The 24,413-nt window shown below is 39.8% G+C and overlaps 1 protein-coding gene across 1 annotated transcript in view; it reads right to left on the bottom strand.

Moving 5' to 3' along the window:
* The window catches only part of mrps27 (mitochondrial ribosomal protein S27), a 69,267-nt gene that overhangs the window by 19,826 nt on the left and 25,028 nt on the right, over positions 1 to 24,413 (bottom strand). The window contains exon 5 of the mRNA XM_043702781.1: positions 1,826 to 1,940. Coding sequence (XP_043558716.1) covers positions 1,826 to 1,940 — 115 coding nt within the window. The remainder of the gene's footprint in view (positions 1 to 1,825; positions 1,941 to 24,413) is intronic.

The raw sequence follows: 24,413 nt of genomic DNA, 5'->3' as shown, positions 1-24,413 counted from the left end.
GTAGGTTAGGTGCATTAGTCAAGGGTCAATGTTGAGTAATGGCGTAGGGGAATGGGTTTGGGTGGAATTCTCTTCAGAGGGTTGGTTTGGACTTGTTGGGCCAAAGGGCCTGTTTCCACATGTCGGGATTCTAAGCTCATTCCATACAGGCTCTGTGTGAAAACATTGCCCCTTAGGTCCCTTTTTAAATCTTTCCCCTCTCACCCTAAATCTTTGCCCTCAAGCAGTCCATTACCAATCACAAAGTACACTGTGAAAGTCCCTTGCATATTCACATATGGCTCAGGTGTGCATCTTGCAACCCGCAAAAGTGCACAGATCAAATATTCCCGAATCCAGACAAAACTTCAGCCCGACGAACCAGAGAGAGAAATTTTCCTTGTTTTGTAAACATTTAAAATACATTAAAACATTAAAAAGTATGTATTTTTAATGTGCAAATCCACTGTAGTGACCTCACATCACTCAGGGTTATTCACTGACGTCATTGCATAGCACAGTGCATGGTAATTTGGTAAAAAACAGATTAAAACTGACACTGGAAAACATCTGTTTCACATATCAGCATATTACTTAGTCACCATGACAAACTGAACCATGTTTTAACTTTCTAACTGAAAATGTTATGACCATAAAAAATGCAAACTCTATATTCTGGTCTAAAATAAAATGCTTTAGAAGATAAATTGTTTTCCTTTTCAAATGCAAATATTGACTCAGCATTTGAAAGAAGTTAATTTGATTTTTTTCTAAGTTTGCAGACAGAGAGCTAGATTCTGCTTGAAAACTAAAATGCATTAATGTGAAAAATGGCCAAGATGTGCAGGTAATTGAGTGATATATTTTCAGTTGCAGATCCCTAAATCTTACTGGGCCATTTACAATGCCATTTACTTCTTTCCTCAGTTTCGCTATTCTCTCTATTCTGACTGTGAGAAAGTGCTCATTATTCTCTTGTCAAACAAAGTGGCAATCTCATGGCAGAAAGGAAGATCTAGACTATGATCTTTGAGCTAAAAATCCCCTTCAGGATGTTAGCAGGAACCTGTCAGAAAATATTAGATCTATTTATTACTAAAGGATGGAGTTCTGGCATATTACTCACAATTTGGCAGCAGCAATGTCACACATGATCAGAATTCCAATTTCCAACCTGCGTAAGCATCAAAAATCTTTCTCATCAAATGCTTCATGCTAGAATTCTCACAATTATTATAAAAAGCTGCTTCAGTGTTTTGATGAAGTTCAATGTGAGAAAAAATCTCTCACAAAGTGATCAGTCATTCTCTGGGAGCACATTTACCAACATTCTGATAACACCGTACTTCCAATTTTCATAAAGACAAAGTTCTAACTCAGCAACCACATTGTGACTCAAAATGAGATAATGCTGCCTGTGTGATTGATAATGCCATACGGAATTACTTGCTAAATGACTAGATTCTTGCTTTGAATGGGAACATTTTCTGCTTTACTTATGCTATCAGTGTTTCTTTGCTGAACTCCATCTTGAGCATGTACCAAAGGCTTAATTTAATGCACTATCATTTCTATGATGAAGTTTAAATTAGTTTCTTCTAAGAACTACGAGATACATGCAGAGGCTATAACTTAAAAATTATTTACTTAAAGGTCCAATCTGTAGAAATAAGTCATTTCTGACAAATTTTCAGATCAATCCCAGTAACACTGGAACAGAATTAAAATATAACCTTCACCCATTCCAATTATCTTTTCATATAGTGATGCATTGCTCTTCATTTTCCTTAAAATGTTCCCCATTGCAATGCAGTGTTTATCCAAATAGATGGTTTACTAATTGTACCTGGTTTCTCACGGTGTGCAAGGCCTTGTCTCTCGCATCATACTTCAAACACTGTCGAATCCAGCTATGGATAGTCCAATCTCTTAGATACCAGCAGTTTGGACTATGTCGAAACCTAAGATGTAAAACAAAAGTTACGAAGCCAGTCCATACATATATACAAACATACAAATTAGGAGCAGGAACACACCATTCAACTCTGAGTCTACAAAGCATCGAATAAGATCATGGCTGATCTGATTGTTATATCAAATGCACATTCCTGCCAACCCCTGATAACTTTTCAACACCTTGTTCAGCAAGAAACTATCTACCTCTCCATAAAAATATTCAATCAATCATTCTGCTTCCATCACCATTTGAGGAGAAGATTCAAAGGCTCTCCACCCTCAGAAAAACAGCTTTGTCTCATCTCTGTTCTAAATGGGTGACCCTTGATTTTTAAATAGCAATTCTTGGTTCTGGATTCTCCTCTTCATATCTAACCTGTCAAGACTCTTCAGAATCATAAATATTCTAATTAAGTCACCTTTTAGTCTTCTAAACTCAGCAGATCCAACATTCCCTCCTAAGACAGCAATCCATCCCACAAAAATTCGACGTATAAGTCAAGCAAAGTCTTCCTAAACCACTACTGACAAAGTTATGACCTTCACAATCTCTTAGATACTTGTGCAGTTCATGCCTAAAAGCAGCAAGATCTGGATAATATCCAGGTTGGGCTGACAAGTGGCAAGTAGCATTCACACCACACAAATGCCACACAATAACCACCTCCACAACAGGGAATCTGACAAGGGTCCCTTGACATTCAAGGGCATTACTATTGCTGGATTGTCCACTAACAACATATCAGAGGTCACCAGGGACTGGAAACTGAACTTCAAGCAGCCATGTAAATATGGCAGGTGCAAGAACAACTCAGGGATCAGGAATCCTGCAGCACATAATTCACCAAAGCCTGTCCACCATCAACAAAGCACAAATCAACAGTGTGCTGGAAACTCCTCACTTGCCTGGATGAATGCAGCTCCAGTAACAAATCGAAAAGTTTGATGCCATTCAGGGCAAAGCAGCCTGCTTGATTGGCACCAGATTACAAACTCCCTCTATCAGTGATGCACAGTAGAAACAATATCTGCAACATGTACTGCAAAATTCACCAAGATTCCTCAAACATCAACTTTCAAACCCATGACTACTACCACATAGAAGAACAAGGGGCAGCAAATTCATGAGAACGCTGCCAACTGCAAGTTCCCTTCCAGGTCACTCACCATCCTGACTTGAAAATACATTGCTGTTGACACTGTTAGTGTAACTCCCTCCCTAACATCATAGTGAGCCTACCCACACAAAATTGACAGCAACAGTTCAAGATGGCAGCTCACCATCACCTTCCACAGGGCAATTAGCAACAGGCAATAAATGCTACCCAGGCAGTGAAGGTCATTTCCCGAATTGAACAAGAGAAATCATAGTACCTAGTTTGATGTACATGTGACTTTAGACTCTAAAAATTCATTAACTCGTAACTGCTGTCTGAAATGTTTAAACAGTCAATGAACTCAAGGGCAATTAGGAATGGGAATCAAATGCTGGTTCTTGCCAGAGACATGTGTTTCCTATGTTCGAATTCCAAGAGCTAGGACAGACATGATCATAAGATCATAAAATTTAGGAGCAGAAGTAGTATTCAACAATTGATTCTGCTCTGCCATTCGATAAGATCACAGCAGATCTGATAATCTCCAACTCTACTTTCCTGATATGATGAATATTTGCTGTAAACCTCTGTGATTCCATCAGGGAAAGATAAATAAGAAACAAATGTGCATAACTTATGACTATTAAATAACTACATTTGCAATGCTGCTTTTTGACACCACCAGCATACAAATCCCTGAAAATGTAAAATAACTACGTTTTAGTATAACCTGGGATTGAGAATAGGAGTCTCACAGAGTTGATAAAATGTGGCACGAGAAAAAGCACAACAGGTCAGGCAGTATCTGAGGAGCAAGAGAGTCTATGTTTCAGGCAGGACCCTTCCTGAGTCTTGCAGAGCAAACCAGCAGCTGAAACTTCTGAGAATCCACTCGACCTTCTGCTGTAACATCCTACCCCACCTCATGACAAAGAAGTAATATACAATGACTAAATACGGCCATTCACTTTGTTGTGGAGGAGAATGGTTCATGTCGTCTTGGGGCTTGTGTCTCAGGGCTCTTTTGTGGAGAGATTGCTATTTGGTCTGTTCTGGTAATTTGTGGCTTGTAATAGTTTCCCTGTACCTAAGAGTGACTGCTGTCTGACCCTAATAGGCTTCTGCAACATTTACTTGCACTATTATATACAACATATTATAAGTACATCTCTCACTGGTACAGAGTCTTCTGCTTTTTCCATTACCACTTAATTATCATAATCTTTCTCATTTTCAGGTTCTGCCAACTTAAGACATGAGTGTGAGAACATTACAGAAACTTTCCTACGTTCAATGTTGTACATAAAATATTCCCCAAGAGTGAGGCAACTAATGTCTGATGTATTTAAGTCTGAGAGTTACTTCAAGCTGTTGAACAGGATTGCCAAGTTAGTATACTACCACATATTTATACAAAAGAAATACAGAAGGCATAACTTCAAGCTGAAGTGGTTCTATAACATATATTCAGCAAAAAGTACCTCAGTTTTATACAAATTTAAATTTTTAATTGCTATTGCAAAAATAGAAGAACATTTTCACAATTTTCTACTTGAAAAATTGTGCTTGTTGAGTTTATTAGACAGTAAAACAAAAATATACTCAAATTACCCTTCAAACATTTATGTAATTTTATCCAGCCATTGATATTGCAAAATACATCTCTAAAACTATAAAACTGAAATACTCATCTACAAAGTGCAGCATTATTTCTGTAACAGTTTTTAAAGACCTGTAAGATAACAAGATGAGCAAAACGCAAATATTATGTTGGTTAGGAACGAAGTATTTCCAATGAAACTTGAAAGGGTTCAAAATATATTTACAAGGATGTTGCCAGGGTTGGAGAGTTTGAGCTATAGGGAGAGGCTGAAGAGGTTGGGCCTATTTTCCCGGGACTGTCGGAGACTGGTGGCTGATCTTATAGAAGTTTATAAAATCATGAGGATGGATAGGGTTAACAGTCAAGGTCTTTTCCCCAGGTTAGGGAAGTCAAAAACTGGAAGGCATAGGTTTAAGATGACGGGGGAAGATTTAAAAGGGCCCTAAGGGGCAACTTTTTCATGCAGAGAGTGATATGTGTATGGAATGAGCTGCTAGAGGAAGTGGTGGTGGCTGGTACAATTCTAATATTTGAAAGACATCTAGATGGCTCTATGAATAGGAAGGGTTTGATAGGATATGGGCCAAGTGCTGACAAATGGGACTAGATTAATTTAGGATCTCTGGTCGGCATGGGCTGTTTGGACCGGAGGGTCTGTTTCCATTCTGTGCATCTCTGTGACTCTATGACTCTAAATGGGTTACAGAAGCTTTAGTCTCAACTTCTGGAATGGATGTTGTTAATCTGATTAACGTGGCACAGTGGTAGTGTCCCTTCCCCTGGACTGTATTCAAGTCCCACATGCTCTGGATGTGTGTAATAACATTGCTGAATAGGTTGATGAGGAACATATGAAAAAAAAGCATATAGTAGCTTAAAAAAAAAGTCACGCTGATTTTGGCAGTGGGACAGTCACACAGTTGTGTGTAATAGCACTCCAGAGGATATAAAAAATATTGAAATGAGAGGGCTCTTGTGGCAGTGTCTCTAGCTCGGAGCCAGGCTGCCTGGGTTCAAGTCCCCCAAAATGTCCAGAAGGGGTGTAAAACCAGCTTTGAACAGGATGATAAAGAAAATATTCATATAGAAATGAGAGATCAATGAAGTAAAGCTGAGCTTTTAAGTTATTGCACAAATAATGTCAGATTTTGTCCCAACATTCGAAGTTTTCACCTCAAAGACATACTTGGCAGTAGTAGTGACAATATGATGGTAAATTAATATGTGAGTAATATGTAGCTTTCCTCATACAAACTTATGAGATATAAATTCTAAGCATTCAATCTTGAGATATCCTGAAAAAGTAGCAGGCTTCCACTTTCATTGATATAGGAACCACAATCCGCACCAGAGGTACATCTACTTCAGAGATGTTTGCGAAAATAATGTTGTGCATCAAAGATGCTAGTTGGTGATCTGGGATATATATATAGTTACAATAGCTCTGCATGGATTCCACTTTGTGTAAATTTTATGGCCGACAGTCATTTGTAGCAGAGTTTTCCCCAGAGGCATCTAAGCTCTGCCACCAGCCTCAAATAGGATCAAAAGGACTGCATTACGTAGAAACATTCATTCATTGCAATTTCCCTTTGGAGCATCCAATTAATAGTTAGTGGTTGGGCACTCAAAGGTGGAGATGAAAATGTGTTGCTGGAAAAGTGCAGCAGGTCAGGCAGCATCCAAGGGGCAGGAGAATCGGCGTTTCGGGCATGAGCCCTTCTTCAGGAATCTTCTTCCTGAAGAAGGGCTCATGCCCGAAACGTCGATTCTCCTGCTCCTTGGATGCTGCCTGACCTGCTGCGCTTTTCCAGCAACACATTTTCAGCTCTGATCTCCAGCATCTGCAGTCCTCTCTTTCTCCCACTCAAAGGTGGAGGGCCAGTCAGAGATCTTCCAGCCTGAAAGCAGCAGAAGGAAACCAAAGTCGGTGAGGGGCAGAAACTTTCAAAATCTTTCCAAATTTTTTATTGTTTTAAAATAAAAAATGACTTTTACATGTGGGCCACAACTTCTCTTCAGGGTGCCCAGTGCCGGCTGCTGGACTCAGAGAGAGAGAGAGAGGGGCACAGAGGACCTTAATGCCGGCCTCTCAGTGTATCATCCAAGCCATGAATATATATTCTAAATAATTTGGGCCCTAGCACCACTCAGTGTGGCGCTTCACTAATTACAGGTTGCCATCCCGAAAATGTCCCCTTTATCTCAAATCTTGGTCTTTTAGCCAATCCTCTATCCTTGCTAATATTACCCCCAACACTACAGGTTCTCATTATAATAAGTTGCCGTACACACGGTGCCTTATTGAACACCTTTCAGAAATCCAAATATGTTGCATCGTCTGGTTTCTCTTGATCTATCCTTCTTGCGACCTCCTCAAAGAACTCTACTAAATTTGGCAGGCACGATTTCCCCTTCATGAAGTCATGTTGACTCTGCCTGATTATATTATGTATAGTTTATGAACAGAGATTTGGTCCTCTTATCTAAGGAAAGATATATTGAAGGCAGTTACGAGAATGTTCACTAGGTTCATTCCACATGGAGAGGGATTTTCTTAGGAAGAGAGAAATTGAGTAGGTTGGACTCATACTCATTGAAGTTTCAAAGTATCAGAGGAAAAGTTATTACAACATATATGATGTTTAGGGGGCTTCACAGGGTGGATGTAACAAGGTTGTTTCCCCAAGTGGGAAAGATCAGGACCAAAGGGCACAATCGCAATGTAAGGGGTTGCCCATTTAAGTCAGAGGTCTGGAGGATTTTGTTTATCTCAAAGTTGGGTACCTGGGGAATTCTTTACTATGGAGGGCTCTCAAGGCTGGGTTGTTAAGTATATTCAAGGCAGGGATAAACAAATTTCTGATCAATGAGGAGACCCAAGGGTTATGTCAATTTGGCAGGAAATTGGAGTTCAGGGTTATTAGATCAGCCATGATCACACTGAATAGTGGAGCAGACTGGATTGACCAACTTCTTATGGCCTAAATGTACAAATGTGAAGATATTGGCCTTTGTCTAACTGCTGCTGACAAGATTAATCATGAATAATCATTATTTTGACGAAGAATATTGATGAAAGGAATGCTTTAGCTGGTGTCTATCTGGTATTTAAGAGAGATAAAGTATCAGATACAAAAAAAAACAAGCTAACACAATTCATGCTTAGAGAAAAGGAGACTCAGTACCAACTTGAATAAAAACAATACTGAAGAATGGAGAACAGCAAGTCAGTCAAACCTATAACTTCTACAATCTAGTAGGTGAAGGTAGCTGATGCTTGGGAACACCACTCACAGCATTCCCTCCAAGTGATGTAACACCCTGATTTGGAACTCTACCAATGTTGCTTCTGTTACTGGGTCAAAATCCTGCAACATCCTAATAGTAGTGTGGATGTGCCTGTACCAAATGGATCGTAATGGTTTAAGAAGGAGCCTCACCCTTGCTAGCAACGTTCTCATTCTAAGATTGAATAAGGAAATGATAATTTTTAAACTGTCATATGATACTCAGTGGTGTTCTCCAGGATTCAGTGCCTAGGACCAGTATTGTTCTCACCCTATATAAAAATGATATAAATGTTGGCATACAGAGTTAAATTTCAAAATTTACCAAAGATACCAAAGTTGGAGATGTAGTAAATGAGGATGATAATAATTGAATGCAACATATAGATAAATACATACCTACAACCAGAATGGACAACGCAACCATAATTCTAAAGAGCGTACAGCGACAGAGGGATACATAAACACGGTTGTTTGAAGGCAGCAGGACATATTGAGAGTATTGTTAGAAAAGTATATTCAATCCTGGATTTCTTAAATAGAAGCATTGAGTACAAAAGCAGGAAAATTGCTGAGAAGAGAATCATACTGCCAAAGGGTTTTGGTGGTGTGTGGTCTACCTCAAATCTGGAAAGGAAAAGTGCCACAGAAATCTGAATAATGGGCTAAGAAAGCCATTGCATGCTACAACCATGCAGTAGCTATGAGACAGTATTTTCCATGAACAGGATGGAATCATCATCAGTCCAAAAATATATTCTACATAAGCATACAAGTGAATGTATGAATTTCTGCGCCACTGTGATGGCAGGTATAATAGGCTGTAGACCCTCATGGCTGATCAAATCAAGTAGCATGTTCCTTCAGTTGTCCTTCAGAGGCAGAATACAGACCATGCTCGGCCAGTCCTTGTCATAAAACGCAAAGCACAACTACTTTTAGATGTGATTGTGAGATTGAATATCACAGCTGAATAACTCAGTGCACTAAAATTACACCGAAAACTGATTTGAGATATTGAATTAAGGTTACAAAATGACTTATTTACACTTGTTAAAACAAAATAAACAGGAATATGTTCTCTACAGACAAAAAGATTACGCTCAAGTATTTTTTTTTCAATAACTACACGGCTTTCTCCATGCAATGCCTTGGCTCATCAAAAACAAATTAACAACCAATCAGTATTCTGTTTCTTCTGTCATGTAAGTTGTTGTGATTATAATTTTATATTCTTATATTCATCCAAATGAAGATGAAATCCTTTGTGACACATCTCTCTTTCAGCAATATTCAAGGTCTGTATTAAAGGTCAAGATAACGTCACCATAGGTTTACCAGATCACAGGGCTGTTCTCTCATTAGACCGAGTTAACCTGAGGGTCACCACACCTCAGTTGAGGTGAAAGATTGAAAAGGAGAGTCCTTCATGGTAACCTCAGCCAGTGTAGGAACTGAACCCATACTGTTGGCACCATGCTACATCCCAAATTAGCCATCCAGCCAACTGAGCTAATCAGCTGATGGCTACCATGCCTTGAAGGTATGTAAATCCCCAGTCCTTTAAATATAAAAAGCTGGCAGATGTTTAAAAAATGTGCTGCTAGTCTATATTGATGGTTAGGCCATTTGGTGTAACTTGGAACATTCAATTGTGATCTTTTCCTGTATGTTCAATAGATTGCAATGTTGCAATTTCCCCAGAGATATTATTACAGTTCAGCCTATTATGAATACTTCATTGACTTTCAAAGCTCTAAGCACCAGGGACGGCACAGTGGTCAGCACTGCTACCTCACAACACCAGGGACCCAGGTTCAATTCCAGCCTCGGGAGACTGTCCGTGTGAAACTTGCATGTTCTACCTGATTCTGAGAGTTTCCTCTAGGTCTGATATCGTCCCAAAGTCCAAAGATACACAGGCTAGGTGGATTGGTCATGCTAAATTGCCTGAAGTGTTCAGGGACATGTAGGTTAGCTAGATTAACCATGGGAAATGCAGAGTTGCAGTGATAGGATAGAGGGGTAAGTCTGGGTGGGATCCCCTCTGGAGAGGCAGTGTGGACATGTTGGGCCAAATGATCTATTTCCACATTGTAGGGATTCCATAAATCATGCCTTAGGAGGTGAGGTTCACAATATGATTGACAACTTTAAGAGCTGTCTTTGGTGACTGTCACACAAAATAACATATTGCTTTTAAAATAGATTGACCACTTGTGCGGAATTAAAATCTTTGTATGTTATTTTTAATATTGTTTGATGGGAAGCGAGTATTGATGGCCATTCACTGCCCATTCTTGATTGCCTTTGCAACTATAGTCACCATAATCAAGAACTGCTTTCAATTCCAGATCATTTAATTGAACTTAAGTCCCATCTGTTGTCATGACAGAATTTGAACCCACATCCCCAGAGCATTAGCTTTGGTCTCTTTCCCACATTTACCAAGGCTAAAAAATGCCTTCTGAACTATTGCTCACTACCTGCCTAGTGTGCTCTTTCCGTTTGGTGGTCACCCATTCTCTATCGTGCCTGTACTTCCATAGGCTGAAAGGTGTCCACATCCTGAAAGGCACCACCCATGAATCTTTTAGCTCTGTGAATGCTCCAGTGCTCTGTAGACATGGTGGGGTGGTTAGCGTCAGTAGTGATTTGGAACTAGTGAAGGATAAGTGGGTCTACAGTGAGTGAAAAGGCTTGTCTCCTGGGGATGTCAGGTCAGAGCCTGGTGTCTTGCTGAGGTGTAATTAGGGGTGTGAGAGGTAAATATGGGGTCAGTTAAATAGTTGCACAGGAGTTAGACTGTGTATTTAATGGTCTAACCTTTCTTTTGTAACTATTTAGTTAATTTAATCAAACCCTCAAATTCACTGATTTAAAAGCAAGTTTCCAAAGGGTTCTGGGTATTGAGGAATTGTCCAGTGGAATCTTGTGATTCCTCAGAAATTCCTTTGGAGTTTGCTTTCATAAGAATTTTGCAGTATCCCCGTGTGCAACACCCAATAATGTGGGAATAAAAATGGTCTGCCCAATAGAAAATCTAGTTATGATTAAAGATTAGATAGTTCAACACTGGGTTTTGCAATGGAGTTTGGTGGGAAGAATGTTCTTAAACAACTGATGAAATACATCATTTTCTGCAGTATATTTCCACAAAAAATGCCAGTTTGTAACAAATGCAGACAGAGTCTCAAATGAAACACTTATTGACAGTAGTCTGGGTCACACTGCAGCAGTGGTGAGTCAGAAGCCTCAAGCGATATTGTACCAGCACTTAGGTTCATGACTGGGTTCTTCTGTATGGATTAACACATTTTCCAGGTTATTTGAAAGATTGTGAACTTATTTTTGCTGCTGGTATTAAACTTTAACTCTAAATTGCTTGCAGGTTTTAAATGAGATATAATCAATTGCAGAGTTACTTATATTCAGCAACATTGGCACTTTGATCATTATAAGAACCTCAAATCTTTGGTTTAAAATCTTTTGTCCAGCAACAACATATTCCTTGCGAGATCAAGGTTCCTTCTCTTATTAAGCAGTCTCTTGCACCTGACTACAATCCACTTCATTATGACTTAATATTTTCAATAAATTGAGGGGTGTTAAATCTCATTATTTTTAAGCTTTGTTTTTTGGAGTAAACTCAAGACCATGTAATTATTCCTTTCAAGACCACTCTCTGGGTTGCAAACAGATTCCATGCTGAGGTATGTTTGTAAGTTGATTTTAATGCAAATTGGAACACAAAGCAGGACAACATAAAATAGCTGTTCATAGCTATGAAGAAATGTTTGCATGTCAGATCCTTAAAATATTATTACTGGATGTCATTCAGAAGTACAAGCATTCCTAAATCAGATATTCATAAATCAGTACTGCCTAGAAGAGTTTTGTATTCCAATAGGAAATAAATTTAAGGTTAGAACAAGTCTGAAATGTTGCTTCAGTCTCACTCTGACTTGCAAGTTTCTACAATCCAGCTTACCATTTCTAATGTTTTGCAGTGAATCCTCAAATCTCCTACCAATGGTCATCAATCTGCATAATGTGGAAGTTTCTTTCTAATGTACTCCTTACCTGTCAGTCGGGGGTTGGTGAGCTAGGTTGGCTGGGCAGCTGGTTTGTAATGCTGAGTGATGCCAACAACACAATTTCAATTCCTGTGTGAGCTAAGGTCACCGTGAAGGTTCCATCTTCTCAACCTCATCTCTCACCTGAGGCATGGGTGACCCTTGAGTTAAACCACTACCAGTCATCTCCCTCTAATGAGAAAGCAGCCCTAAATATGATTCTCTGGCTCTATGGCTTTACTTTTACCTATGACACATTCAAATCCAACCTTCCTGTAACTCTTGGAATCTCTGCAAGCAAGTTTCCACACATCTCCACAGAAACAGCCTTAACAAAATCGAATGATACATTGATAAATTATTTTTCCTCATGGTCCTCTAGTTCTCTGCAGCCTCTGAAAGAGTCAACCATATCTTCCTCTGACAATGTTTAGCTCCATGAAACTAATCTTGCTTGCTTCTAGGCTTTCATATTTGAAAGTCACACAAGTTCTTCAGCATTGACTTCTTTTCCGGCCCTTGCACTGCTGCCTGCAGAGTTCCTGAAGGAGTCAACCATGTCCCCTTTCCTTTCCCTGGTTCAATGCAAAGTCAGGGTCAACTACTGCATGTGCTGTTGATACCTATCTCAATCTATCCAGCACCATCACGACTTCTTGGTTGCCTCTGTGCATTCATCATGGTTGGATCACTGAATAACTGCACTTTTCTGAGCTAAGTAAACCAAATCTTTACCTTAGATTCTTTTCTCCCCCAAAAAGCTGATCCCTTCACCCATTTAATGGCTCAGGCTGAAACATACTGTTGTCAGTATCATAGTCAATCTTGAATTGAGATTCCAATTTCATATCCTTTCTCTCAAAAATACTTCTCATTTCCACCTCCTAAATGTCTCCCTTCCTCAGTCCATCTGTCACTTCCCAAAGTGAGTATTCCAATGCACTGATATTCTATACTTTATCCTCTATAAACTTAAACTCACCCTCCTGGCCTATGTGTGACTCCAGACCCAGAGCAATGCAGTCGATTTTTAACTGCTCTCTGGGTATTTAGTGATAAACATTGGCCTGGTCGGTGATGCTCACATCCCATGAATGAATAAAGAAAAAAAAACTGCACTGCAGTGGTGCAAAAGGCAGAACAACAACACCTTCTTGATAGCAATTAATGGTGGGCAATAAAATTCTGACCAGGCCAGTGCTACCCACATCCCATGATGAGAGTGCATCAATGTTTCAGCCTGAGCTGAAGGCTACTACACTGCCATTCGAAGGGGACTTTTGGCACAAACACACAGAGAGGCTGCATGTCAGTATCGGAATGCCTTTGAAGTACATTTTGCTCTACTGCACACTGAGCAATGTAACACCGACAGCATGACCCAGTTGCATATGCAGCAAACACACTGCACATGCACTGCCCCAGAAGCTGCCTGCTCCTTATTTCTGTCACAATGCTGGTCTGGTACAAGGTTACTTTGCCCTTGACATTTTTCAGAGAGGGGGTAATTGGCCAGCGTCCATTGTATCTGAAGTTTGAATGGTTCATTGGGGTGTTGTTGTTTACCTCAACAGATAATGCTTCAGGCCAAAAGCTTGAAAGATATTTTGAAATCCTCAAGGGGGCATGGCCAGCTCTCTAGCTGTGCAGTTCAATTCAGTTCAGGAGAGAGTTGAGTAAGAGTCATGGGGAAACAGGAAGCTTCTCTCTCTTCTTCTGCCCTTCTGATTTCAAACTGGAAGTTGCCTGTGCCTTTTTTTTGCTGTTTGTGCTAAGGGATGTGTGTATTGGGACTGTTGCAAGTATTTTCAGAATAGCATCAGTAAGTCAGGTTTAGATAGAATAAGTTATCCAGTATTCTGTTTTCAGTTCTTTGTGTTTCATTCTGTAATTGTGTAAATAAGTTTTGTTTGTTTAAAACTTGGGAGTCAAACCAGCTAATTTACTCCAGGAATATCCATCATACACCTAGTTAAAAGCTAATAGCAAAGCTATTGTCTGGGCTACATGCTTAAAAATATTTTGAGGGGTCTGGCCTAGTCCATAACATTTTGAAGTAAAGATCTTCAACTCCTTATGTACTATAGTATTCCTTTCATTTACACCTGGCGTAAAGGTGAACCATAGTCTTGGAGGACCATAAGGCTGCTGTTTCATTGTTAGGGGAGCTGTGCTCAAGGATTCCTGATGAAGGGCTTTTGCCCGAAACGTCGATTTTGCCTGTCCTCGGATGCTGCCTGAATTGCTGTGCTCTTCCAGCACCACTGATCCAGAATCTGGTTTCCAGCATCTGCAGTCATTGTTTTTACCTCTACATTTACCCCTTCAACTAACACTACAGGCAATTTAGCATGGCCAATTCACTTAACCTGCACATTTTTGGACTGTGGGAGGAAACCGGAGCACCCAGAGGCAAGCCATGCAGACATGGGGAGAATGTACAAACTCCACATAGACAGTTGCCTGAGGTGGGAATTGAACCCAGGTCTCTGGTGGTGAGGCAGCAGTGCTAACCACAGAAAAGGGGCACTACGTGTGGTTTCAAAATTCCTTGACGAATGAAGGAGGATAAAAGTAACAGGGATCTTACTCTCAATCACTATTCAATAAGCTGCTTAAAAAAGTAAGTGAATTATGCTTCAATATATTAAGGAGGCAAGATTATTTTATATTGCAAGCTCTCAATATGTATAACATCTTCACAGCACTGGGATGTAGGAGTCATTAGTTGGGCCAGCATTTGTTGTCCACCTAAATGCTCAGAGGGCAGTTGAAAGTCAATTACATTGCTGTGGGTCTGGAGTCACATGCAGGCCAAACCAGGTATGTACAACAGTTTCCTTCCCAAACAGGCATTAGTGAACCAGGTGGGTCTTTATGACAATCGATAATGGTTACATGGTCAAGATTAGGGTATCTTTATATTCCAGACTTTTAAAAAAATTTCACCATCTGCTATGGTGAGATTCAAACCCATGACCCCAGAGCAATAGTCTGGATTCTGGATTACTACTACAGTGACATTACCACGATGCAACCACATCCCCTATACCACATGGACTCTAAGTAGTTCAAGAAGGCAGCTCATGAGTACCTTAAGAGCAATTAGGGATGGGCAATAAATATGGCCCAGCAAGTGCTGCCCAAATCCAGTGAATTAATAAAATCTGAATCACTAATCAGAGCAAGACTCACACAGTTTCTTTCTTCGTTTCTAATGGCAATGTTTTTCAAGTCTCTTAGTAAAGATCTCTTGGCCCATAAGACTCCTATACAATAATAATACATTCCTGAAATATCTCAAAGTGTTGCACACAATCAATTCCTTTTGGAGCACAATGACTGTTCTTCAGGGAAACACAGCAGCCATGTCTCACAAACAATAAATATGACAAATGAACTGCTAAGCTGCATTTTTGGCAGTAATATTCTTCTTAAAGATACTGTGAATTACAAGAGAAATAAAATTAAATTTACAGCATTACTTCTGGGTTACTAACTGGAACCTCTAACTCCGAAAACAAACACTTCAACACTCCCTTTGCTGAGGACTTATTATAGTTCTAGCTATTAATGTCAGAATTGAAATATTTCACTTGTGAGACCTCTGATTAATCACTAAAGGATTAACAGCTAAAGGATTGTTGAGATTAAAGACTCCTGTTTCAAACTTTCCTTTGGATGGAGTTTGTACCCTCAAGTCAAACAAGAGGGTGAATGGCTGATTGGAAGTAACCATTGCACACAGACTAGGAGCTCATTGTGAAGTTTAGTTTTCACTAAGTACAAAGAACTATGGTATTGGTTGACTTACTCAATACAAAGCGCAAGGTAGGGGAGAATTTTTAAAATTAATCCACAGGATGTTGACATTGCTGGCTCTGGCAGCAAGTGTTGGCCTTATGACTGTGGTGGGGCACATCCGACTTGTTGAACTTCTGTAGTTTTGGGGGTAAAGATAATTTACAACGCTGTTAGGAAGTCCAGGATTTTTACCCAGGGACCGTGACGGTGTGGCAATGTATCTCTATTTCAGGATGGTCTTGTATCTGCTGCCTTTGTCCTTATAAGTGATAAAAGTCCCAAATTTAGGCGTTGTCAAAGGAGCCTGGGTGAGTTGCTGCAATTCATCTTGTCGATGATATACAAGCTGCGATTGTAAGTAAGTAGAGAAAGGAGTGAATAGCAAGTTTTGAGAAGTTTTGTAGCTCAGGTTGAGGTTCTGGATGTAGATTTGCTCACTGAGCTGGAGGGTTCGTTTTCAGACGTTTCATCACCATACTAGGTAACATCTTCAATGAGCGTCCGAATGAAGAACCGGTGGTGTAGCCCATTTTCTACTCAAACATATGAATAGAAAGTGGGCTATACCAACAGTGCTTCATTCTGAGGCTCACTGAAGATGTTGCCTAGTATGGTGATGAAACATCTGAAAACAAACCTTCCAGCTCAGCGAGCAAACCTACATCCAGAAGGAGTGAATGTTGAAGATGCTGGTTCAATAATGGTGACAAGTTAAGAATATTCAAACAGGAGTAGAATATTTAGACCCTTAAGTTTGTGTTGTTATTGAGTTAATCTGGGTAGATCCATATCTCAATACTATTTGCCTGTATTGAGATAAATGCTAATATTCCAGTCGCTTTTAATGATTTCTGTTCATCAGCGCTAAATTTACATCATTTTGAAAATGGAAAGTGATTGAAAATGTGTTGTGTATACTGGAGCCTAGAATGTTGTGACAAATATAACCTGAACAAATATTCCACCATCATTTCATTGGCAATGCGTTCAGGACATCAACCCGAAGTACACCACTATAATTGATCTCACTAGTTTTCAAGCAAGAACCAAATGGAGGGGTGGAAAGAAGACAGAGTTTACACCAGAAAAATTAATGATGAAGTCCTGACGAAGGGTTTCAATCTGAAATGTTGACTTCCCTGCTTCTCGGATGCTGTCTGACCTGCTTCGCTCTTCCAGCTTCACATCTACTGACTGCGACTTCCAGCATCTGCAGTTCTTAATGGTATCCTTTCAAGCAATAAATTTTGGTTTTTAACAGCTATCTGATGCAACAGGCTATGGAATGTATACATAGACTGCAAGCTCAGAATAGTAATCCAGGGAATCTTAGCTAATGTTCTGGGGAGATGGGTTCCAAGTCCATCACAACAGATTGTGAAACTTGAATTTAATTAATTGGATTTAAAAGATAGTTTAGTTGTGACCATGAAAGTACTGAATATTAAATAGCATCTGGTTTAGAAATGTCCTGTACGGATGGGAAATCTGCCAGCTTTATCAGGCTTGCCTCACATGAGATTCCAGACTCACAGCAATGTGGCTGAATCTTAAATTCTCTCTGAAATGGTCTAGCAAGCCACTCGCTTATACCTAACTTCTACCAAGTCTGTTAAAATGAATGAAAACAAATAGACCGTTAACCAAGGCACCAAAAATGACAACGGTACACACCGCCCTGTTATCCTGAAAATCCTCTTTACTAATGTTTTGAGTTCTGTACAAAAATTGGCAAAACTATCCTGCAGTCCAGTCAAACAAATGCCTGATATTCCTGAACAGATATGAGGAGAACGATGGTGTCTCAGATATCAGCATTACCATTCTTGGTAGGTCCCACCAACAGTATAGATCAACCAGAGGAGGTGATACAGTTAGGAAGTCTCATGGTATTAGATTAAACATGAATAAGGTGGATATGAACATGCTGATCACCACTTCACTCCTCGGCTGATGAATCAGTACTCCTCCATGTTGAGCAGCACTTCGAGGAAGCACTGATGGTGGCAAGGTTAAAAAATGAACTCTGGATGAAGTTCTTCAATATCCATCACCAACTGTGGCTCAGTAGCACCATTACTGCCCAAGCTGGCCAATCCCAAAGGACATCACTGCTAGACTGGATTCTGATGAGAGAAACATCAAGGAGGAAGAACCAAATCTTGATCTTGTCCTCCCCAATCTACCCGTAGCAAGTGCATTAAAGTTGGGCATCCATCAGATCTTAGGACATCAACTGCAGCATTAGAATTGTATTCAACTGTAATCTGTAACCCCATGGCCTAGCATATCCCCATTCTATCTTAACCCCAGGTCAGTAGATAAATCATGTTTCAATGAAGAGTGCAGGAGAGCATATCAGATATATGTTTAAAAATGATGAATCACTGTGACGAAGGTAACACACAAACAGAAACAGGAGTAGGCCATTCAGCCTCTCAAGCCTGATCCATCCTTCTGCGGCTGATGTGTGGCCTAAGTCCATATACGTGCCTTTGACCCATATTCCTTAACATCTTTACCATACAAAAATGTTTCTATATCAGATTTAAAGTGAACAACTGATTCAGCATCCCCAGCCATTTGTGTAGGAGATGTGCAAATTTACCACCCTTTATGTGAAGAAGTACTTCCTAGCATCTCTCCCAAATGGTCTGGCCCTAATTCTCAGACTGTGTTCTCTTAGTTCTAGAATCTCCAACCAGTGGAAATAGTTTATTGTTATCTACTCTGCCTTATCTTGCTAATATCTTGAAGATTTTCATCAGTTCATTCCTTAACCTTCTAAATTCTGAAGAAAACAGCTTCATTTGCATAGTGTCTCCTCATAATTTAAGTCCTGAACTCAAGGTTTCTTTCTTATTATCGTACATTACACTCCCTCAGACAGGTCACTAACATGTCTCGTCAGGTCATCCTGCTGAAGGACTGTTGTTTAGCATTTACTTTACTTTTGACAGGCACACAGTAATGAAACAATATAGTTCACCAAGTTGAGGAATCCCTGGTTCTAAGGTGGCTAATGGCAGGGGGGAATGGATGGATGTGTCTGGGCCTGCTGACTGTGATAATAAGATTATATTACTGACAGTGTGGAAACAGGCCCTTCGGCCCAACAAGTCAACATTGACCCTCCGAAAAGCAACCCACCCTACATTTACCCGTTCATCTAACACTACAGGCAATTTAGCATGGCCAATTCACCTAAGCATTTTTTTTGGACTGTGGGAGGAAACCGGAGCACCCGGAGGAAACCCACACAGACACAGGGAGAATGTGCAAACTCCACACAGACAGTTGCCAGAGGCAGGAATTGAACCCGGGTCTCTGGCACTGTGAGGCAGCAGTACTAACCACTGTGCCACCATGCCGCCCCAATGACTTTTTCCATTTCTTAATTTGATTACCTGATAGTGCTCATTCTGTGTCACTGCATTAATGCTCTAAATTGTTCTTTGATAATGACATCAGTCCTGTTGTAAACAGCATCAAAGCAGAATTTGAACTGCTTGTAATCCCTCCAATGTAAAAATAATGTCTGCTTGACATTTAAATGAAGAGACCCTGTGTTGAGAGTTGGTTTAAAATGCTACACAACAGAAAGCAATTCCACAACCAATAATCAGGTCTAAGCCTGGCAGTCCTGCCACATTTGATTGCAAATGGCCAATTTAACAAATCACTGAAGAAAGGGTCCAAGTTTATACGCATCTTCAATTATGGGAGAGCCCAGCTCATTAATCTAAAAGGCAAGGCTGAAGCATTTCAAATAATTATCAGCCGTAAATGCCAAGTGAAAATTACAGAGCGATCTAAACATCACAGGTAGTTACAATGGGGGTCATTAATTACTCATCTATCAACTGGGATAGTATTAGCATAAGGGATAGTGAGGGACAAGAATTCTTAAATTGTGTTCAGAGTAACTTTTTACAGCTGTCAGTATCCAAATCAACAAGAATGGAGGCACTGCTAAACATGGTTCTCAGGAATAAGGCAGGTCATTTAGATCAAGTGACAAAGGGAAATATTTAGGAAACAGTGATCATTCTATAATACGTTTAAGATGGTTTTAGAAATTAACACTGGTCAATCAACAGCAAAAATACTCAACTGATGGAGAGTAGACTTCAGTGGGGCAAGAATACAGATAAGCCGAACAGAATGGAACCACCGATTGGCAGGAGAAACAGTGGTTGAACAATGGTCTACTTTTGAAGAGCATATTCCCTCAAAAGGGATAAATAGGAAAAATCAATCAAGCGCTTTGTGGATAACCAAAACAAAAAAAAACAAGAGATAGAAATGACTTCAAAATCCTGGCACACTCCTTAATGACATTACACCTGCACAAAATGGACTGAAGTGGTTGAAGAACCCAGCTCATCACCACCTTCTCAACGGCAACTAGGAAGGGTAATAATATGCTAGTTAAGTCAGCAATTAATTAAATAAAAGATGAAGCTCTAAGTAGTGAAGGGAGGGCTGATGCACTTTGTAAGCAAGAACATACAGCAACAGTGTAAAATGAAGAGTACTATTTTAAAGTGTGTGCAACAGCAGAGAGACCTTGGTCCATACACCATTAAATGTGGCACAGACCTGTTAGTAAAACATACAGTGTCCCAAGGATTGTTGAAGGAATGGCCGCACTTTTTAAAAGCAAGCTACCAGCATTTACTGTTAGCTAACAGTAGTGTTATATGTTCAGTTAGTGGAGGAGGTGTAGCTGCAGATGAACTGGCACCAGGATGTGTGTACAGAGTGACATCCGGCCAGCCAACAAGCAGCTGACTAGTCTGTGAAGTGATGATGATTTGTCGATGATAAATGCCTTCTGCATGCCAACTATGATATGACTGGTTCCCAGGTAACTAAACAGCTTATGGATGCAAACAAGGTGTCTTTTTCTCTGCAGTAAAAATAAAATGCAAAGCCTGAAGAAAGTCAGTTTATTTTCCCTCACCGAGTTTCTGTAAACCAATTAGCTTTTAACCAATAAGCCACAGACTTTATAGATTCACAGAATCCCTACAGTGCAGAAAGACATCATTTGGCCACAGACATCACCACCGACCTCTGAACAACATTCTGCCCTATCTCTGTAACATTTCCCACGGCTAACCCACTTTACCTGCACATCTTTGGCCTGGGGAGGAAACTGGAGCATCCACAGGAAACCCATATAGATAGATGGAGAACATGCAAACTCCACACAGACAGTCGGCCTTGGCTGGAATTGAACCTGAGTCCCTGGTGTTATGAGGCAACAGTGCTAACCACTTTGCAATTTGTGAACAAATTGTCCTGTCTTTTACAAGCAAGTGGAATACCTGGAGAAGAGACATTGAGGAGCACCAAGTCCTGGCAAGCTAAAACGATCATCTCAGTGAAGCCAATGAATAGGAACCATTGAGCTGCCTTCCCAGACTTTCTTTTCACCCATAGCAACATTATTTTCTCATGTCTGTTTGAGTGTTTGTGATGGGGAGTTTTAAAAAGGGGATTAGAGTTTTAACTTGAGTCATAGAGTCATACAGCATGGAAACAATCCTGTTGGTCCAACTCATGCGTGCTGACCAAGTTTTCCAAACTAAACTCATCCCACTTCCCTTCATTTAGTCCAAATCCCTCTAAACCTTTCCTATTCATGTACCTGTCCAAATATCTTTTAAATGTTATAGGTGTTGCATCTACCATTTCCTTTGGCATTTCATTCCAGTTCCCTTATAAATCTTCCTCCTCTCACTTTAAAAATATACCCTCGGGAAAAGACTTTTGTTACTCATCTTACCTATGTCCCTCACAATTTTATAAACCTCTATAAAGTCACCCCCCCAACCTGTCATGCCCCAGTGAAAAAAGAACCAGCCTGTATAGCTACTCTTTATAATTCAAACCCTCTAATCTTGGCAACATCCTGGTTAATCTTTAGCAAACCCTCTCCAATTTAATAATATCCTTCCTATAACAAGGCAACCAAAACTACACAGAGTACTCCAAAAGTGGCCTCACTAATGTCCTGTACAACCTCAAGATGACGACCCAACTCCTACACTCAAGTCTGAGCAATAAAGGCAAGCATGCTAAACACCATGTCTCTCTGTCTGACAACACTACCCAAGTCCAACCCTTATTCGCTCTACCAAAATACAATACCTCACATTTATCCAAATTAAACTCCATTTGCAACTGCCCATGCCATTTCAAGGTCCCTTTGTAATCTTAGATAAGCTTCTTCATTGTTGGCTATATCACCAATTTTGGTGCCATCCACAAACTTATAACTATTCCTCCTAAATTCTCACCTAAAATTGTTTTGTATAAATGATAAACAACAGTGTACCCCTGCACCGATCCCTGCGAAACATCGCTGGTTACAGGTGTCCAGTACAATAAACAACCCTCCATCACCATCTCTGTCTTCCACTGTCAAGCTAATTTTGTATCCAATTGACAAGCTCTCTCCGAGTTCCATGTGATCTAACTTTACTAATCAGTCTACCATGTGGGACCTTGTCAAAGGCTTTACTGAAGTCTATATGGACAACCTCTACTGCTATGCCCTTAATCTTTTTGGTAATATAAGAATTGTTTATCTGTAGCTAGAATCTATTTACTTATAGTAAATAGTAATTCTTGTTAAGCACAGAAAACTGGTCACCAACGACAAGATGCACTGCAACAACTCAGCAACGCTACTTAGATAGCATCTTCCAAACTTGCAAACGTTACCATCTAGAAGGAAAAGAGCAACAGATAAAGGGAAGCATCATCACTACAAATTGCCCTCTAAGCCATACACCATCCTGACACAAAATGATACTGCAGTTGCCTCATGGTCACTGGGTCAAAATCCTAGAAGGCCCTCTTGAACATCTTTGTGGCTATACTTACATCACATGAACTGCAGCGGTTCAACAAAGCAGCTCGATACCACCTTCTCAAGAGTAACTGGAAATGGGCTGGCCTAGTCAGCAAATTCATATCCCATTAATAAATTATGAAAGCACCCCTCATACAGGAAGTTATCAGAAGTGGATAATGAAGGTGACACAAAGGTCAGGATTTTCATAAGTTTCATAAAACTCCAATCTAAACTAAGACAAAATTATTTTGCTTAATCTTTGCAGCCGAATATGGAAAATATTATCAAAATACTGCCTGGTAACTCATGCTGCTTGGTTTAGAGGCCTAGAACAGTGACATCACTAGCAGCTCTAGCAAAAATCCTCAATTTATAGAAATCCCACCAAATTAATATTATTGAAAATAATAGAACATAAAAACAATAAATTTTAAATGATTGACATTAAGTATAAAAGTACATTTTTATACATAGACAAATACATACATATAAAGCTATATACATACCTCGGTATTGGTTCACAAGCGAATATCATCTAGAATCTAAAATTATGATAGGCTAAGTAAACTGAGCTGACTGATGGGGTGAGTGGTTGCTATGGTGATTCAATGATGAAATTTCCTCCAGCACTCTGCTAAGTGCTAATGCAAGTTCAATTGTGTCTGATTTATATCAGCTGCAAGCATCAAAATTGCTTTAACAACAAAATTTCAGAAAATGTCACTGTATTCTGTTATGGGATTATAAGGTATCAGCAAGCCCAGCATTTTACTTCCTAATGTGGCCGATTGCAGATTAAAGCACAGTACTTTAAAGATGTCTGCTGATTATTGTCCTTACCAATTATCGTCTTGATCTCACATCACACCAGTTAAATTGTTTGTCATACAAATGTTTTATTTCCAATATTGTACATAACACTAGTAATCTGCCAGTAGTGACTTTATGGAGCTGCTTTGGCAAGGTAAGCCATTCAATGGGGCAATGATCAAATGCTTGAACATTTTTAATCCTGCATCTTTATGTTTCAGAGTCTCCTTTTCTCAGTCAAACCTACTAATTTGAACATGTATTATCTAAAATTTTAAATCATTCATTTTAGAAAACAATACTGACGCAAATAAAAATCTCCTAAAAAAAACAAAAATGTCATATCTATATAGTGAAGTATGGAATAGAGATAGTGCTCTCAGAAAGTAATGTTTTTCATAAAACAGCTATTGTTCATACCATGCAAATCAATGCATCCTTTACTATAAGCTTAAAGTCCACTAAGAGCAAAAGAACATAATAACAGCATCATATACTGTCAGCTGAGACCACACTTCCCACAAGAAAATATATTCCAATTATGCTGACTCCTCACAAAACTGATAAGACCATAAGACATAGGGGCGTAAGTAAGGCTATTCGGCCCATCGAGTCCACTCCGCCATTCAATCATGGCTGATGGGCATTTCAAATCCACTTACCCGCATTCTCCCCGTAGCCCTTAATTCCTTGTGATATCAAGAATTTATCAATTTCTGCCTTGAAGACATTTAGCGTCCCAGCCTCCACTGCATTCTGCAGCAATGAATTCCACAGGCCCACCACTCTCTGGCTGAAGAAATGTCTCCGCATTTCTGTTCTGAATTTACCCCCTCTAATTCTAAGGCTGTGCCCACGGGTCCTAGTCTCCTCGCCTAACAGAAACAATTTCCTAGCGTCCACCCTCTCCAAGCCATATATTATCTTGTA

The sequence above is a fragment of the Chiloscyllium plagiosum genome, chromosome 2 (genome assembly GCF_004010195.1).
Source record: "Chiloscyllium plagiosum isolate BGI_BamShark_2017 chromosome 2, ASM401019v2, whole genome shotgun sequence".
NCBI lineage: Eukaryota > Metazoa > Chordata > Chondrichthyes > Orectolobiformes > Hemiscylliidae > Chiloscyllium > Chiloscyllium plagiosum.
Note: the sequence above shows the minus strand (reverse complement) of the source record. Positions and strands in the feature narration are given on the sequence as shown.